Source organism: Octodon degus, unplaced genomic scaffold (assembly GCF_000260255.1).
Source record: "Octodon degus isolate 3935 unplaced genomic scaffold, OctDeg1.0 scaffold00021, whole genome shotgun sequence".
NCBI lineage: Eukaryota > Metazoa > Chordata > Mammalia > Rodentia > Octodontidae > Octodon > Octodon degus.
This window is the reverse complement of record NW_004524597.1, coordinates 16,085,721-16,102,641: the sequence shown is the minus strand read 5'-3', so window position 1 is coordinate 16,102,641 and position 16,921 is coordinate 16,085,721. Positions and strand designations below refer to the sequence as shown.

Here is a 16,921-nt window from a genome sequence, read left to right as displayed (position 1 = left end):
ACCGAGCGCCGGCTCTCCGCGACCTTTAGGGGCGGGCCCGGGGGGGCGGGGCGGCGCGTGACCTGCGCGGAGTGCTGTGCGCTCAGGTATCCGGCGGGCGGGCGTCGTGGGTTCTGAGCGGTTTCCTGCGTCCCTGTCCGCGCGGGCCCGGAGCCCTGAACCTCGAGTGCCTGGGTGCCTGGCGGCTGCGGTGGGTGGAGGCCGGCGAGGGGCGCCGGGGCGGGCTGACTCTGCCCTTTTCCCCGCTTCTCACCTCCGCCTGAGACCTGTCCGCGGCCGGAGGCCTCCAGCGTTTCCGGCCGCTACCGCAGCCTCGCGGACTGGGCCTTGCAGCCTCGTGCTGTCTGCACCCATTAGCGCCCCTTCCTAATCCCTGTGACCGACCCTTCCTGCGCCGCTGCCGCCGCTCCCCACCAGGCTTTTTTTTTTTTTAAGGGGGGCTGTAGCTCTGGATAGCCCTGCACCCGCTAGGGAACCCAAGCTCGTGGCGATCCGCGTGCCGGGATTGCAGGCGTGCGCCACCCGGCCTTGTTTTCCTCTTCGGGATGTCCTGAGACATTTCCCAGACTGCCAGAGCCTTTTCTGGTTATGTTTTGACACCGAGGGTCACTGCTGGCCTCTCCTGGGCTAGAGCGAGTGAACCTTGCTAGTGTGGGGGACCCAGTCTTCTAGGAGGGAGGGACGGGGCTTTGAGGCTGCTGTCCTTGGTTCCGGGACAGCGATCTCGCCACCGGAGGCCCCCAGGTGCTCTGTAGCACGCCCCGGGTATGGGCCTGTGAGAGAGGGCCCCTCGAGGCATCTAGAGACCGCTGTACCAAAGAGACTTCAGCCGCGTTACCAGATGGCGGAGTGGCGCCAGGGCTTTGAGACAAGTTCGCTGTGGGCATGAGCTTTGAGAAAGTGACCTCACGAGTGAACCTGGGAAGCGATTCACAGGGCTATCACGTGGAAGGACTGACCCTTGCGCTGTGTATTCTGTAGTGTCGTCCAGCCCAGTGAGAAAGGGCCAAGAGGATCTCACCTTAGTGCCGAGACCAGCGTGTCTCAGGGGTGTGTGCGTGCCAGTGGCTGGCAGGGTAGTTCTGGTAGGACTGTGCTAGACAAGGATCAGAGGAAGTGAGGCGGGGCCCCTTCCGACTGAAACTGCACAACACACCAAGTTGTCTCTTGGGGAAGGTTTTTGTTGTTGTTTTTTAACTTTTAAAACGTTTTGTTATTTTAAAGAGAAATGCAAATAACAGCTTTAGAACAGGTTAGTAGGAGAGTTACACTAATTAATATGGTGTGTATTGTTGTCTTCTAATAGAGTACAAGATGCAGGCATGATATTTAGGCCAAGCAATATTCGCACAAACCTTGCTTATCCATGAACTAAGAGAAACTAGCTGTATAGCTCTCTCAGCTATCTTGTGTATAAATGTGTTTTTTTCTTTTTTCCTTCCCCTTTTCCCCCCACCATATGGTGTGTTTATAGCAGCACAGTTTGTAATAGCTAAATCTTGGAAATGACCCAAATGCCCATTGAATTTGGAGGAGTTTGAAAGCCACTTGCTGGGGCTGGAGAGATAGCACAGAGGCATAAGCACCTACCTGGCAAGCCCAAGGACCCAAGTTGGATCCCCAGCCTTACATGCAGTGCCATCTTGCCCGGATGCAGGTGCCCAGCATGCGGCCCTGAAATTGGGCATGGTGGTACATGCCTGTAGTCCAGTACTTGGGAGGTTGAGCCAGGAGGAGCTCTTCAAGTTTGAGGCCAGCCTGGGGGGCTGCAAAAGTGAGCACAAAGCCAGCCCAAACTGCATAATGAGACCTTGTCTCCAAAAAAAAAAAAAAAAAGCTACCTGCCCAAAGTGTTCTTTTTACTCTTTGAAAACTTGCTCAGCTGTGAAATTTGGCGTGCTCAGGTTTCCTTTGGGCTGACAAGGTGACAGTTCCTTTGAGTTCCCTCATTACGATGGCAGCCACCTTAGAGTGATCTAGTACCTTTTCATACTAATGACCTATTTTTATCACTGTGATGCCTGTGATCAGTTGTGCAGGAAACTAAGGCCCTGGTGCAGAAGTCTTGACTACCCTTCTTTTTTTTTAAATTTTGAAGCATAACTTTTGCCAGTATAGAAAGCCCTTTTGAAATATACCATTTATTCAACCCTGCCTGGGTCACATGCTCTCTCATGGGTTTCGGAAAATAATCCATTCCTTGTGTTTATTTCATAACCCAGCCACTGGTGTTGGAACTGGAAACCAGAACTTTTGAAAGAAACTTCAGGATGGCTTTGAACTTGATGGGTTAGAAATCAGTGAGAACTCTTCTCCAGCCAGCGTGCGCCTGCCTGTGGGAATGTCTGGGAGCGGGCCTTGAGGAAGTTGTTCTGCAGATGGCCAAGCTGCTGCTCCAGGAACCCGCCTGATGGATCTGGCTTTTCTAGAGGTCTCTTGCTTTCTTATGTTCCCTGCCACAGTTCTAGGAGCCACAGAGACATTTGCGGACCTGAGAGGTCTGCACAGGAAGGGAGTAGCGCTCTCCTGCTGACTAAAAACTAAGCAAGTTGTGACAGAGGACTCCTAATCGTCTCACACCTGGATCTGCTTTTTTGGGGACATGGTTGGAAACAAGAAGTGAGACTGGGAAAGGGAACCCAAAGGAAGAGGATGAGGCCTGCTGGAGAGTAAATGGCCTCCCCCACCTCGCCGGAGACCAAGGCAGCCTCCTGGTGAGTGTCCCAGCCTGCTTGGGTGTGGCTCTTGGCAGGCTGCTAGATGGATCTTGTGGGAAACTGGAAACCCCCAGCTGGACTGTCTTGATGTTACGGAGCAAAGAAATGCAGGAGTCATTTTCCTTGCAGGGACCACATTTACAGCTAACGTGCTCTGTTTTTCTGTTTTGTTCTGTCTTTGGTAATGGGGACTAAATTCAGATGCTCTCTACCACTGAGCAGTTTTGTTTTGTTTTTGAGTGGGTCATCCAAGTCACTGAATTGCCCGGCTGGGCTCAAACTTGTAATTTTTCTGTCTCATCCACCCAAAGTGCTGGGAATTCAGGGGTGCGCTACCACATGACGGAGAACAAATGTCTCTTAACCTTTCTAGCCTTTTTGCCTCGAGTAGAGAGCTCAGTGTTGCTGGTAGGTTGTAGAAAAGACAGCCACAGTCAGTCGTGCTGCCAGCTTTGTTGATAGCCTGGGCAGGATTCTCTTCACTGTGGAAGATGAGGAATACTTACAGTTGAGAGTCACCAGACAGAAAGCCTGGCCAGTGTGGCCTGGGGAGAGTACTGCACAGCATCTGCCTGAAACTCATTTCCCTGTCCAGCCTCACGTGCTTATCTTTTTTCATAATTTAATCTAACAGAGTTAACAAGATGAAAGTAAAGTGATATGGTTTCACCAGACTTAACATATTTAGCTGTCTATTGATTATAACCCACTGTGGTGGCGTGTGCCTATAATCATGGCACTGTGGGAGGCTGAGGCAGGAGGATCAAAAGTCCAAGCCCAGGGCCAGCGAAATAGTTCAGAGTAAAGCGCCTGCCAGAGCAGGTGCAGGGGCCAGGGGGTTTGATCCCTGGGCCTGCTGTGCCGGCCCCACCCCTGGGGCATGCTGAGACAGTAATTGAGACTGGGCTTAATTTTTTCTTTTTCTTTTTTTCCCCTCCTTTTCCCCATCATATTGTGTGTTTATAGCAGCACAATTTGTAACAGCTAAATCTTGGAACACGCCTGTAATCCTAGCTTTTAGGAGGCTGTAAACAGATGGATCGCTATGAGTCCGATCTATTAGTGAGACCCTGGACACCCTGTAGACCCTTCCCTAAAATACAAAAAAAAAAAAAAAAAAAAGTCCAAGCCCAGCCTGGGCAATCTGAGATTATAATAGAAGCTCTGGGTTCAGTTCCCAATACCAAAAAATAAAAATAAAATGTGAAATAAAACTGTATGCTGGTTGTATATGTGCAAGTCAAAAAGAGCCATTGAAGGTATGTTTTTATTTGGAACATAAGGAAAAGGAAGGATGAGGCCAGGGAGAGTTAACTTTGAAACATTTATTGAGCCTTTTATGGAGGGGTTGTTCTGGGGAATTAAACCCAGTCTCTTGCATATGCTAGGCAACTGCTGTATCACTGAGCTGGATCCCTGTAGTTCATTTTGAGGCTGGCTCTCGCTAAGTTGCCCAAGCTGGCCCAGGACTTGTTTAGCTTTTTTTTTTTTTTTTTCAGAACCAGGGATTGAACTCAGGCCCTTCAGGCCCTTGCACTTGCCAGGAATGTGTTTATTCCACTGAGCCATCTCCCCGGGACTTGTAATGCTCCTACTTCAGCTTTAAGAGTGGCTAGGACTACAGCTGTGCCCCACAGTACCCTTCCTGTCGAGGCTTTTTGACCTGGGATCTTTATCTCATCCCAGAGATAGACGGTGGTTTCATGAGCAGAGAGAGCTGGGAGGCCCAGGGCAGGGCAGAGGTCCCTGTGAGAGGAGTGCAGGGGACATCATCTCCATCATATGCTACACCTCATGAATGTGCTTTTGGAGACTGGGAAATAAAACCGAGATCCAGCTTTTGAGAAATTCACTGCGTGGTCTCAAGAGGTAATCGGAGCTGGTGAGATGGCTCAGTGGTCTAGAGCATCTCCTTGGAACAAGCTTAGCAAAAAGCGCAGGGACCGTGGTTCAATCCCCCAGCACCACATGCCAGCCAGCCCCGCCCCCTGGTTGGCTGAGCTGGCCACACACACACACACACACACACAACACACATAAATAAATAAAAATTTAAAAAAAATCAGATACAGAAGAGAAGAATATCGCATAATTCTGCTGTAGAACAGGCTGTAAGAGTGTTCAGGTAAGAGGGGGTTATGGAAACTCAGATTCTTCTGGGCTGAGATAGTCAGGAGAGAGTTGAAGCATATTGAGTGATGCTTAAAGCCTAATAAAAGTTTGAACTGACAAGTCTGCTATTTTCTCTGTAAACTTCCGAAGGTCCTGGCTTTTCATGTAGACTCCCTGCCCTATGTTGAGATTGCATTCTGCACACGGCAGCCCCTGTGTGAACATCTGTTAGGTAAATTCCTGGTAGAGGACTATTTCTGGAGATCACTGTGCTCAGCAGCTGTGAGACGTGCAGCTAAGACGTCCCTAACCTGTCTTGTTATCATAGCCTTAGAGGACAGGGCACCAGGCTGCGTGGTTATGTAGTTAAGGCTCAGTGTTTCAAATAGGAGCTGTCACTGTGGGTGGGCCAGTTTTCCTCCAGTACTTGTGTCTTTTGGGACAGATGGTCTGACAGCTGGATAGAGGCGTATTTTTAGTTGGCCTCTCTTGCGCTTGAGGAGTGGTTTTATCTAGTTGCAGCTGCTGGGTTCCTTCTCTCTTGGTCCCCGCAGAAGGCCGCACTGAGTAACTGGCCCTCCTTGGGCTAGGAAGTGGGAAGCTGCATTTTAACATGCCATTGTCACTGGGTGAGAGAAACATGGCTCCATTTTTTTCTCTTGTCAGGTGGAATTATTTTTTCCTTTATGATGGCTCCAAGGTGAAGGAAGAAGGAGATCCAACAAGAGCTGGCATTTGTTATTTTTATCCTTCCCAGGTAAGCCACATGACATTTTCTTATGCAGCACAGACCCTGCTGCCTCCATGTGGTGAGTTTTTATAGGATTTAGCTCAGGACAACTTTCTTTGGCCAGTCCCGGCGCTTCACACATCTGCCGTCTTGCTCTAAGAGGGACTCTTTCTTTGTGTTCTTCTCTTAAGATCCCCAGGTAGCTCAGGCCTTCCTTCTTCCCCAGTTCTCTGCTACTGTCATGATTTCTCTGTCTTGTCTTCTCTACCCCCAGTTTTTGGATCCACTTGTTTTCAGAAAGCTTTTACTGAAACACATAAGAAGAGAGAAGAGACTCATGAATCTCATATACCATCTGTAGTGCTGACTGTTACCAACACTTAACCAGTTTTATGTGACCTAACCTTTTGCATCTTATTATATTTACTTACTTGAGACATTGGAAGGAAATTCAAGACATTGTGTCATCTCACCACTACCAAGTGATGTCTCTATGCGAAAAGGACATTAGACATTTTTTAAAATAATTTTTATTCATTTTAATGATAAAAAAGATAAAATAGCGATGATCCAATTTCAAAACAGGTTAGTAGGACATTTATAGTAATTACTACATTGCATATTGTTGTCTTCAGACATTAGACATTTTTACACCTAACAAAATCTAATAATTGTAGTAGTTCATTAATATCTTGCTACGCAGATTACATTCAGATTTCACCCTTTTATCAATTTAGTCTCTCTGTCTCTTCACTCTCGCTCTCTTTTTCTCTCTGTGTTTCGTAATTCATCCAAAAAGCATCCACATAGTCTCTGGTCATTTTGTACTTTCAGGCCTTTTATAATACATCTTTTCCAGGCCCCCTTTCTCTGTTCCACTCATGCCATTGAGTTATTGAAGAAACCTGGCCAACTGTGTGGTAAAACATTAAGACCTCCCAGACTGGGTATGGCTGATTAGTTTCTCAGTGTTGATGACATTTGCTACCTTCTGTCTGTTGTATTTTCTTTAAAATAGTAATAAGCTCTAGAGCCTTGATTAGATTGAAGTTCAGTTCTTTTTTTTATGTGTGTGTGTGTGTGTGTGTGTGTGTGTGTTTAGGACAGGGTCTACAAGGTCTCACTGTGTAGATTAGACTCATAGTGATCCTCCTGTTTACAGCCTCCCAAGTCTCAATTGCTGTCTCGACATGCCCCGGGGGCGGGGCCAGCACAGCAGGCCTGGGGATCAAACTCCTGACCCCTGCATCTGTCTAGGCAGGCACTTTAATCCGCCGAGCTATTTGACCAGCCTTGAAGTTCAGTTCTGTCAGGCAGAAATTCTTCAGAGATGGTAGATACATTTTCTGTGACACCACGTCTTGTCTGGCTGTCTGGCAGTTCAATTAAGGCTAAGATAGATAAGGAAAGCTTCTGTCCACTCATGTGATTATGCTGTGACTTGGATGGCCAGGATTAACCCAGGCTGCTCTGTGCAGGAGATTAGCGTGGGAGTAGAAGGACCATGTGTCTACTCAAGTGTGTGCCTGTAATCACCGGAGTGCAGAGCTCTGTGCTGTTGTTCCGAGTGCATCCTGGGGCATCTCTGACAGTACAGCCACGTTGGCAGGCTTGACAGACTTGGGAAGGGCCTTATGAGGCAAATATGGAGCTTTGCCTAACATGGGCTTTGTCATATGTTATTTCCTGTTCCTATAACTCTTATATAAGCAGTTCTTGGCTTATGGGCTACATAAAAATAGGTCACAGACTTCATTTGGTCTTTGGGCTTTAGTTTCTCAATAACTCAAGAGTGCAAGAGTTGTAGCCTCTTATCTGGAATCTGTTCCTTTCTTACAGACTGTCCTCGACCAGCAGGAGCTGCTCTGTGGGCAGATTGCCGGTGTTGTCCGCTGCATCTCTGACATTTCCGGCTCTCCTCCCACTCTCATTCGCCTGCGGAAGCTGAAGTTTGCCATAAAGGTTGAAGAAGATTATCTTTGGGTAAGTTCAGACAGGCCTGGTCAGTGCTGGCATGTTAGGCCACCTGTAGCTCTTGAGCCTCGAGTTGGTTCTGCCCTGCGCGCCGTGTTCCGTCATCATCCTTGCATCTGGTGTCGCTCTCTGAGATGTCCATCATAAGCGAGTGCTGTCCCTGACATTCCTAGTTTTCCTTTGTGCAGAGAGCTGAGCCATTCTCTGGGCTCTGCACGTGATGAGCACATGCTCTGCCCCTGAGCTGAGTCCCCAGCTGTCTCTGAGACATCCTAACACATCCTGCTTTGCACACAGCTACTTTCTCCTTTCCTTTGACTTAGGCCAAGCTATGGAAATTCCATTTGGTTTGTGTTGCAAATTGAATTTGTATTTCCATCTTTGCTGTAATATTCTTTGCTGTCTACACTTAAAGCGATACAAAAAAACTGACATTCATATACGTATGGGTTAGGCTTTAAAGACTACATTAAAGGTAAACAAATTTTAAAAATCATTTTATAGCCATTTAATTTAAAGCACATTTTCCCTTGCCTGTCCTTTAAGGCTTTGGAGGTAAAGGAATGCGGAAGTGAGGGGTGGCATATTCACTTTGTGGCTGTTGTTTTCAACATGTGATTATGCAAGGTCTCTGACATACTAAACAGTTGCAAGAATTTCACAGTGAAAACTCATGCCGTTTTTTACAAATAACATTTTATTGTAATTGCTTTTGTACATATGTGTTCATCCTTTTATCCTTCCACCAATCCAGATTTTTAAAAAATACTTTTCAAAGAAAGTTGCATACATTAGTGTATTACCCATCCACAAATCTTTTACTGTAAATGTAGTTAACATTCACTATCTGTGGTTCCTTTTTTTTTTTTTTTTTTGGCAGGGGGGTAGTGTACCAGAACTCGAACTGAGGACCTCACACTTGCCAGGCTGGTGCTGTGCCACTGAGCTATGTCCCCAGCCTTGTTCCTTTGTTCCTGAAGTGAAATTTACATTTGATGAAACACCCAGATCCTGAGTGAACTATTAGATATAGTTGGTCAAATATTGTCTACACTGCACGAATCCCTGGAAACCTATGCGAAATTATCATCACCCCAGAGGGCTTCTTCATGCCCCATTCCAGTTAATTCTGCCCATTCCAACTCCATGCAACCATTGCTTTGAATTTTTCCACTGTTGATTAGTTTTGCCTGTTCTAGAATATCGTGTCAATACTTAGTGTACCATTTATTTTAAATGCCTTGTCTGCCACTTAATGTTTGTGAGATGACATGAGTCAGTATTTACTCCATTTTACTATGAAATGGTATTCAATTATCTGACTGTATTACATCTGCTCATTTTCCTTTCGATTGGTAGAAACATTGCCAGCTTTGGGAAACTGAGAGTAAGGTTCCTAGGAACATTCTTGTGGATGTCTTTTTGTGGACATGTTATTTCAAACTGCTGATCATAGGGCTGGTATATGTTGAATTTTACAAGAAGGTGCCACAAGCATCTGCCAGTTATGTTGTGCCGTCTCACCAATAACCGTCACAGAGAAATCCACTTACTTCCCTTTCACGTCGACGTTGTCAGTGTTTAATTTTTAGCTCTTCTGCTGGACTTGTGGTGATATCTTACTGTGGTTTTGTCTGCATTTCCCCCACAACCACCATGTGGAGGTGCTTTCATGTGCTCCGGGGCCATGTATATGTCTGACATCGTGAAGTGTGTCAAAGTGTTTGCCTCTCACCTTTTTCTTCTTTATGTTGTGGTACTGGGAATTGAATTCAGGGGCTTTGAGCTGATCTACATCTCTGGCTTTTTTTATTTTGAGACAAAGTCTTAAGTTGCCTGGGTTGGCCTGGAAGGTTTTTTTTTTTTTTTTTTTTTTTTTTGTTTGGCGGAAGCGAGGATTGAACTCATGCCCTTGCGCTTGCCAGGGAAGCGCTTATTCCACTGAGCCATCTCCCCGGCCCAGGCCTGGAAGTTTTGATCTTCTTGCCTCTGCCTCCTGAAGAGCTGGGATTGCAGGTGTGCACCATCCTATCCAGCTGTCCTTGTTCTTTATTTAAGCTGCGTTTTCTTTTTTTACTGATTTGTAGTTCTTCAGATGTCTGAGGCTATTTCTTTGTCAGATACAAATTTTAAAATTTAAAAATATTTTCTGCCAGTTTGTGTCATGCCTATTAATTTTGTTTGATGAGTAGAAGTTTTTCTTTGTTTTTTCATTTTATGTATTTGGCACAGAGTCTCACTGTGCTGCTCAGACCTGTAGTGATCCTCCTATTTTAGCCTCCCTAGCACTGGGATTGCAGGTGCACGTGACCATGCCCGTACTTGGTGGCTGGCTCAGTGTGCCCGAGGGGTAGGGGCAGCGCAGTGTGCAGGACTGGGGTTGGAATGCTGGGCCCTGTGCTTGCCAAAGCAGGCGCTTAGTCTGCTGAGCTATCTCGCCAGTCCTAGTTTTTAATTTTAAGGTCACTGCTTTTTGTATCCTAAGAAACTGCTTACCACTTTGGCCTCTTTTCTTGGTAAGAGTTTTATAGTTTTGTTGTTGTTTGTTGTTTTTGTTTTGAGACAGGGCTAACTCACGATCCTCCTGCCTCCCAAGTTCTGGGATAACAGACTGGAGCCACCACACCTGGCGTAATTTTTGTTTTTAAATTTAGGTCTAAGATCCAGCTTGGGTTAGCAATTCATATAGCTGTGAGTAGAAGACAAGGGTCATTTATTTCTGTTTGGGTGCCAGTTATTCTAGCACTATTTTTGAAAAAACTTTACTGTCCCTATTGAATTTCTTGGCTCTTATGTCATAGATTAGATGACCAAATAAGTGCGGATCTATTTCTAGGCCCTGTATTCTTTCACGGATATACTTTTGAGGATTTTAGCAAGTACCACTTTGTCTTGATTTCAGTCGCCTTATTGTAAGTCTTAAAATCAGATGGTATAAATGTCCTAACCCTATTCTTTTTAAAGGTTGTTTTGTATCTTTTAGATCATTTGTGTTTCCATTGTTAAGCCACTTTATAAGTTTCTAAAGAAAAGCTGATGGGATTATGACTGGAATTGCTTTCTGTTTATGGACCACTGGGGAGAAAATGAGCATTTCTTGTGTGCCAGACTGTTAAACTTATGGGACACTCTAGGGAAGAAAACATTGCCCTCCCATAGTTAACATTTAAGGGAATTTTCATTTATTTGTTTCCTGTCAAAGTTTGTTAATTCCTGATTGCATTCCATTAGGACAGATTCCTAGAGGTAGACTCAACTGTGTCAAACACTGTGAGCTGTGTTCAGGCTCTTTAAACAGATGACCAAATCTCTCCTCCACTCATCCAGGGTGTGTCAGCCCTGCATGTAGCCCTGTAGGGGTTAGGGCTGTGATGACACAGTCAGCCCTGCCCTCCAAACTCTTCTTCCCACTGGAGAGACAAGGTGACCATGGGTCAGTTTGAATCTGTGTCGGGCTTGCGTTGAAGACCAGGTCAAAAATACAGTGGCCAGCACCAGTCCTCACAATACTTGGATCAGAAAAGAGGTCCACTTTGGCTGGAATAACAGAACAGGCATGGTAAAGGTGCTAGAATCCAGAGTGGACCCTGAAAGGTTTGTGCAAACTGTGGGCGAATGAACAGAAAGGAGTGCAGTTTGAACTGGGCACAATGAACAGACACAGAAAGTACTTGTTCTCTTTGGAGAGCAGCTTAGTGGCAGTGGTACATGGGGGCTTTGGGTGGTAAAAAGTCATTCTTGATGGGTGATGGAGAACTGCAGATGACAGCGTTCTGGGCTTGGCCTTAAAGAACAGGAAAGTGCCCAATCTCCTGGATTCTTCTTCTCAGGTGCTGGGCTGTGCTGTGGAGCTCCCTGATATCAGCTGCAAGCGGTTCCTAGATCAGCTCATTGGATTCTTTAATTTCTACAATGGTCCTGTTTCTCTGGCTTACAAGGTATAAGTGTGGCTTGGGGAATCATGTTGGGCCTTGTTATCAAAACCACGATGGCTAGAATGCAGCACTTCTTTATATGCACACTTGGCGTCCAGCGACCAGGTCGAGGGCCCTTGGAGCCCCTCTAAAATGTCTGTGTTTCCAAGTGTGTCTCCCCGCCCTCTCCGCCATCCCCCGCCGGGATAGTTAGGATGAGCAAGTGCCCTGGGTTCTGTGGCGGGGCAAATGTTCAGGTAGGAGAAGGGGCCGTGTGTGTGCAGGGAGTTAGAATAAGCCACCCTGCAGCCAGTTTCCTCTGTGGAATGGCCTTTAGCACAGCTGCAGCAGTCCCTGTTGAAAAGTCTGTCTGTACAGGTGTCAGGTACTGACCTCAGGCTGTTTCTGTTTTAGACCCATTCTCAGGAGGAGCTGAGTTTGCAGTGGGACACTTTCATTGAGCAAGTTCTGAAAAACACCAGTGATCTGCATAAGATATTCAATTCACTGTGGAACCTGGATCGAACCAAAGTAACCTTTTTGTTCTCCTTTTTCACTTCATGCGTAAGAACAGAACCTCAGGACAGTTTTTAAAAAAACATTTCTGACAGCTGGTAAGATAGGTCTGCGGACTAAGCGCTTGCTTAGGCTCAATCTGCAGCACCACATACCATGCTGGCCTCAACTGTGGGTGCCCTGAGCCGACCACCAAGACCAGGCGTGGTGGTGCATGTCTGTAATCCCAGCACCAGGGAGGCTGAAAACAGGAAGATCACTACAAGTCTGAACTGCATAGTGAGATCCTGTACCAAATACATAAAAACAAACAAATAAATAAATAAAAATTCTGAAATGAGCTACATCTAGAAAAGTGCCTGGAGCACGTTGTTTCCTAGGCAGGCAGGTGGTGAGCCCTAGTCTGGGCTTCCCCATGGTGGCTGTCCAGCTCTTTGAGCAGGGTTGAGATGGGCCTCTGCAGAGAGCCTCCCTTCCCTCATCTGTAAACTGGTACTGTGATACCAGCCTCCCAGGACTGCTTTGATGGTACAGTGAGACTGCACCTCAAGTAGGCACAGTAAGTCCCCAGCTTGACTTGAGAATCAGTTCCATTCTGGAAGAGTATTCCTAAGTCAGATTTGTTTGAAAGTCCAACAGAGTGAGTCTTATATAGCCTTGGCACAACTATACAATGTATAGCATAAAACAAACACATAAACATCCTAGGCTTTGACTAAGCACATACAGTAAGCACACAGCAGCACAACTGTGACAATGTCATGCCGAGGTGTGAACTGCTTTCTGTGATTTGTTTGCATCTGTGGATGTTTGTAATGTTGAGATCTATTTCTGTCTGTGAAAATTTGCAACTGGAGTGTTTGTAAGTCAGGGACTTAGTGTACTTAGTATCAGCAGTTACAGTTTTGCTGTCGCCTCAGCAGTGTTGAACTCAGGAGCCTGGTCCTCTCCACTCTCAGCATCAATAACGTCATCTGCTTTAATTCTTCTTAACCTCAGAAATGTCTGACACTAACATTATAGAACAAGCTTGCTGTAGAGAGAGAGGGGGGAGAGAGAAACAGACAGACAGAGAGAGACAGTGACAGAGACAGACTGGGAGACAGGCAGACAAGGGTAAGGAGGGGATAGACACATAGGTTGGGAAAGGGTCACCACTTTGAGCCATTCTTTCTGCCATTGGCACTCAGTGAAATCAAGCTGCTTGCATGGCTGGCCTGGCCACCTCCGCTGTTCCCTGAAGAATGAGCTGTTTGAGCCCTGAGCATCTCAGATGAGCCTCCTGTATCTCACAACAGGAGCAAATGTGCCTCTCCGACGGGGGTGTGGTGCCAGGTGGCAGCCTTCACAGAGCAGGCATCCATGAGACAGGGAAGGGTTTTCCCTGCTCCTGCAGGGGGGCCTTCATGCAGTTGGCCCCGAGTCATGCAGGGTGTGGCTGGCACTGGACTGTCATAAGGCCAGTTCAGGATAAGCAAGCTCTTCATGTGGCAGCTGCCCCAGGACTTAGTTCATCCATGCTGAGTCCTGGCAGCTTGTGGGTACCTGCAGGGGCTCACTGCCAGGAAGACAGGTGGAGACATGAGGAAGCGGGCAGTATTGCTGGACACTTTGGCCTAGGTTCAGATGCTTTTCTTGTAATTTTAAGAACTTCTAAGCAACTGCCTCCTCCCAGGGAGTCTGGAACCAAGCTGTGGTGCTCTCCTTTATGTGACAGGGCTGAGTGATGGCACCTGGTCAGATACCAGTGTGTCTCCCTTGGGGCTGCTCTGCGGAGCGGGTGCATTTCACCGGGTACCAGGACTTCCTGCCAATTCATCGCAGCATGGATAGTCAGGGTCTCTCAGACAGTCTGCTTTGTCTCCAGCAGTAGCTATGTGTACATTCACTGCACCTTGCAGCTTCTGGAGAGGCCTCCTGTGCCTGGAATTTGCCATTTGATTGGGATCAGCAGTCATACGTACTGAGTGCAGATCAGGCCCAAGGCGTGACAGGGGTCTGACTGTGGGGCGCCTTCTCCTTTCTCCAGGCTTTGAGTCATAACCTGCCTGTCTGTTTCCCAAAGCCCCTGCCCCGTGTCCTTTGCTGGTTGTGCGTATGCTAATGGTGGCTGCCTGTCTTGACCTGCGCAGGTGGAGCCCCTACTGTTGCTGAAGGCAGCCCTCATCCTGCAGACCTGCCAGCGCGTGCCACACATTCTAGCTGGCTGCATCCTCTATAAAGGACTGTGAGTACCGCCCTGTCTCTGTCCTCTGCCATACTCTCCTGCTGCGGAACTGATCACCTGGCCACCTCCAGGTCATCGGCAAGGAGCTCTGTCCCCGGCCAGTTCCACGTCTGCTTGTTTGGCAAATACAGTGGTACCTTGGTTCATGAATTTAATTTGTTCCACAACTTTGGAAAAGATGACCACAGTGGTGCTCAGCACCCACTGGAGCGTTCACAAACAGAAACAGAACTTTGCCAAGTGCTTGTTTGCAAACTGTATTGTTCCCTGAGGTACCCTGTACTGTATCACACTGTTTAGATTTGACTTGAGGTATGTTCCTGTGTTTGAGCACAACTGGGGATTGGAGAGGATTGTGTTTAGAAAAGGTGGACCTATGGGAGGGGTCTGTGTCCTCAGTGGGGGGGGGGGGGGGCTTCTCTACACATGCAGCTTACAGAATGTCAGTGTAGAGCTCCAGTCTGGGTAGCAACCAGCAGAGTAAGCAGAGGGACCTGAAGCCCGCAGTGACCTTCATCTGTGCCTGGGGCGCCCAGTGTCTGGCTGCAGCTCAGCTTGTAAGGCAGTATCACATGCTCCTCCCCCTTCCAGCCCAGTGCTCAGGTCTGCATCCTGACAGGCCTTTGCGAGCTTAGAGGCCTCTTTGCCCACAGGAGGGCCTCCCTGGGAGGCTAAGCACGTAAGAGGCACTCCATGCATTGCTGAGACTTGGTCCTTGTGCTGTGGGCAGAGCCCAGAGGGCTGTTGACTGGGTGACTGTGCAGCTGAGGAGCACTCCAGGTGCTTCTGGGGAGGTGCCCAAGGGCAGTGCTCCCGGGCCTCTGGGCCTTGGGTCTGTGCTTCTCATCCTCCAGCCCTCTAGCCTTGGACAGGCTGCTCTCCGGGAAAGAGACCCTGTGTGGCTGATGCAGTGACTCCACGGATGTGAAAGCACAGAGTACAGTGCCCCATGCACCTCATCTCCTTGTCCCCTTCCTCCTTGCTTAGCAGGATGGCACTTACACAGCTGCCAAGCTCACCAGAACACAGCTTTCAAAGATAGCATCTTCCCTTTATTTTACATTTCCTATATATTTTTAAATTACATGGCTAGTACTTTGATACTTGCTCATTGTAAAAAAAAAAAAAATAGAGAAATACACAGGACACATTGAAAAGTTCTTTTCCTGTCTTCTCTCACCCCACCCCCACAGCCGGCATCTGAACAGTATCTGGGCTCTTTCTGTGCACTTTCCACCCGTACACAGGCTCACGTACTGACCCTGCACATTCTCTGACCCTGTGCATGTGCTGACACTGTGTGTCTGCAGAGATTTCCTTACCAGGCCGTACAGGTCCATCTGCTCTTGGAAAAGCCACACGTGGTCTGGCGATATGGCTGTGCCATGGTTTATTTAATGAATCTTTAGTCATCTGCTTGTGTCCCATTTTCCCTGTAGTGAATATTCTTATGCATATCTCTTGGTGCAAGCCTGTATAGAGGGCTTATGAGGCATTTTAACACCGTTGGTAGGAACTGCCAGCATGTCCTTCATAGGAGCTTTAATCAGTGAAAACTCCCACCATCCGTCCCAGCGTAGAACATTGGAAGTATAGAGGGCTCCATGCGTTTCTTTTCACTGTGTTCTTGTCCTGTGTCTGGCCTGCAGCATTGTAAGCACCCAGCTCGTGCCCTCCCTCACCGCCAAGATCCTGCTCCACAGACCTGCGCCTCTGGACCAGGTATTGTCATGCTCCCTGCCTGGCCAGGCTGCTCGCCCCACGGTGCCTCTCACTGGTCTGGTGGGACTGATCCCAAGCATGGAGAGGCCTGGGCTGTTTGTTTCGCTGCATGTTGTTGGGACCCTTGTTCTGTTAGGGTAGTTTTCCTTGGGAGAGAAGCCACTGACAAGGTTGACAGGAAGTGCTTTCTTCCGTGTGGTAGGTTTGGATGGTTGCTTTTTCTTCAAACAAGTGACTGCCAGAATTTTGACTTTATCAGGATGGCATTTATGTCAAAGAAATGTTGGATTTTTCAGATACCCACTGTAAAGAAATAATGTCCTTCAAAAAACTTAGGAAAACAGAGACTCTTATACTTGCATTTGGTATTTATTTATTGTGTCTATAGTGGAAAGAAAGACATAATCTTTGGGAAAAAAATTCCCCACAATTGGACCACATGGGGATAACCACTGCTGGTACATGACCATTTTCTTCCTGTCATTTGTTTGCTTCCTTTTTGTGTATTTTAGGGTATGAAAGTGTGGCTTCAGTGTATCATAAAGCTCTCTCTTCCCTTGGGGAGTAAGTAGACACATAAGATGCTGATGGGCCTCCATCTAGGCTCCTTACCCCTTTTGGTTGGGTGTCGGTGAGAACACCCTCTCTGGTAAACAGTCTGATGGAGGGAGCTTTAAAGATGTTCTTTCTTGTTTCTAATAATTGTACTTCTTAAAATTTGTACTAAAGAAAGGCTCTAACTGCTGAAAAGATTTATATTCAAAACTTTTTTTGGTAAAACTTTTAGTATATTTAACATGAGTTAGTGTAGAAAAGAGAATTACACTTGCAGTAAGTTTCAGTGCCATTAATATAATGTAAGATGCTTCATGAAGGTGCATCAGTGTCAATATGAATGTAATTTACTGTTCAGAACACATCACAGGAGTCCACAGATGGCCCAAGGAAATATACTAAACCCCTACTAGTTTCACAAAGGTTTCTTTTTTTTTCAGTTTGAAAACTGATT

The 16,921-nt window shown here is 47.0% G+C and overlaps 1 protein-coding gene across 6 annotated transcripts in view; it reads left to right on the top strand.

Moving 5' to 3' along the window:
- Positions 1–12: 12 nt before the first annotated feature.
- Positions 13–16,921, top strand: part of Hps4 (HPS4, biogenesis of lysosomal organelles complex 3 subunit 2) — a 29,736-nt gene continuing 12,827 nt past the window's right edge. The window contains exons 1-8 of one of the 6 annotated variants that reach the window (XM_004628022.2): positions 13–86; positions 2,249–2,714; positions 5,496–5,586; positions 7,399–7,542; positions 11,364–11,471; positions 11,862–11,978; positions 14,096–14,190; positions 15,840–15,912. In XM_004628022.2, coding sequence (XP_004628079.1) covers positions 2,674–2,714; positions 5,496–5,586; positions 7,399–7,542; positions 11,364–11,471; positions 11,862–11,978; positions 14,096–14,190; positions 15,840–15,912 — 669 coding nt within the window. In that variant the 5' untranslated portion in view covers positions 13–86; positions 2,249–2,673. Of the gene's footprint in view, positions 87–106; positions 191–512; positions 1,253–2,222; positions 2,715–5,360; positions 5,587–7,398; positions 7,543–11,363; positions 11,472–11,861; positions 11,979–14,095; positions 14,191–15,839; positions 15,913–16,921 lie in introns of those variants that run through there. The other 5 variants (XM_023711522.1, XM_023711525.1, XM_023711524.1 and 2 more) reach the window with 5 other exon arrangements.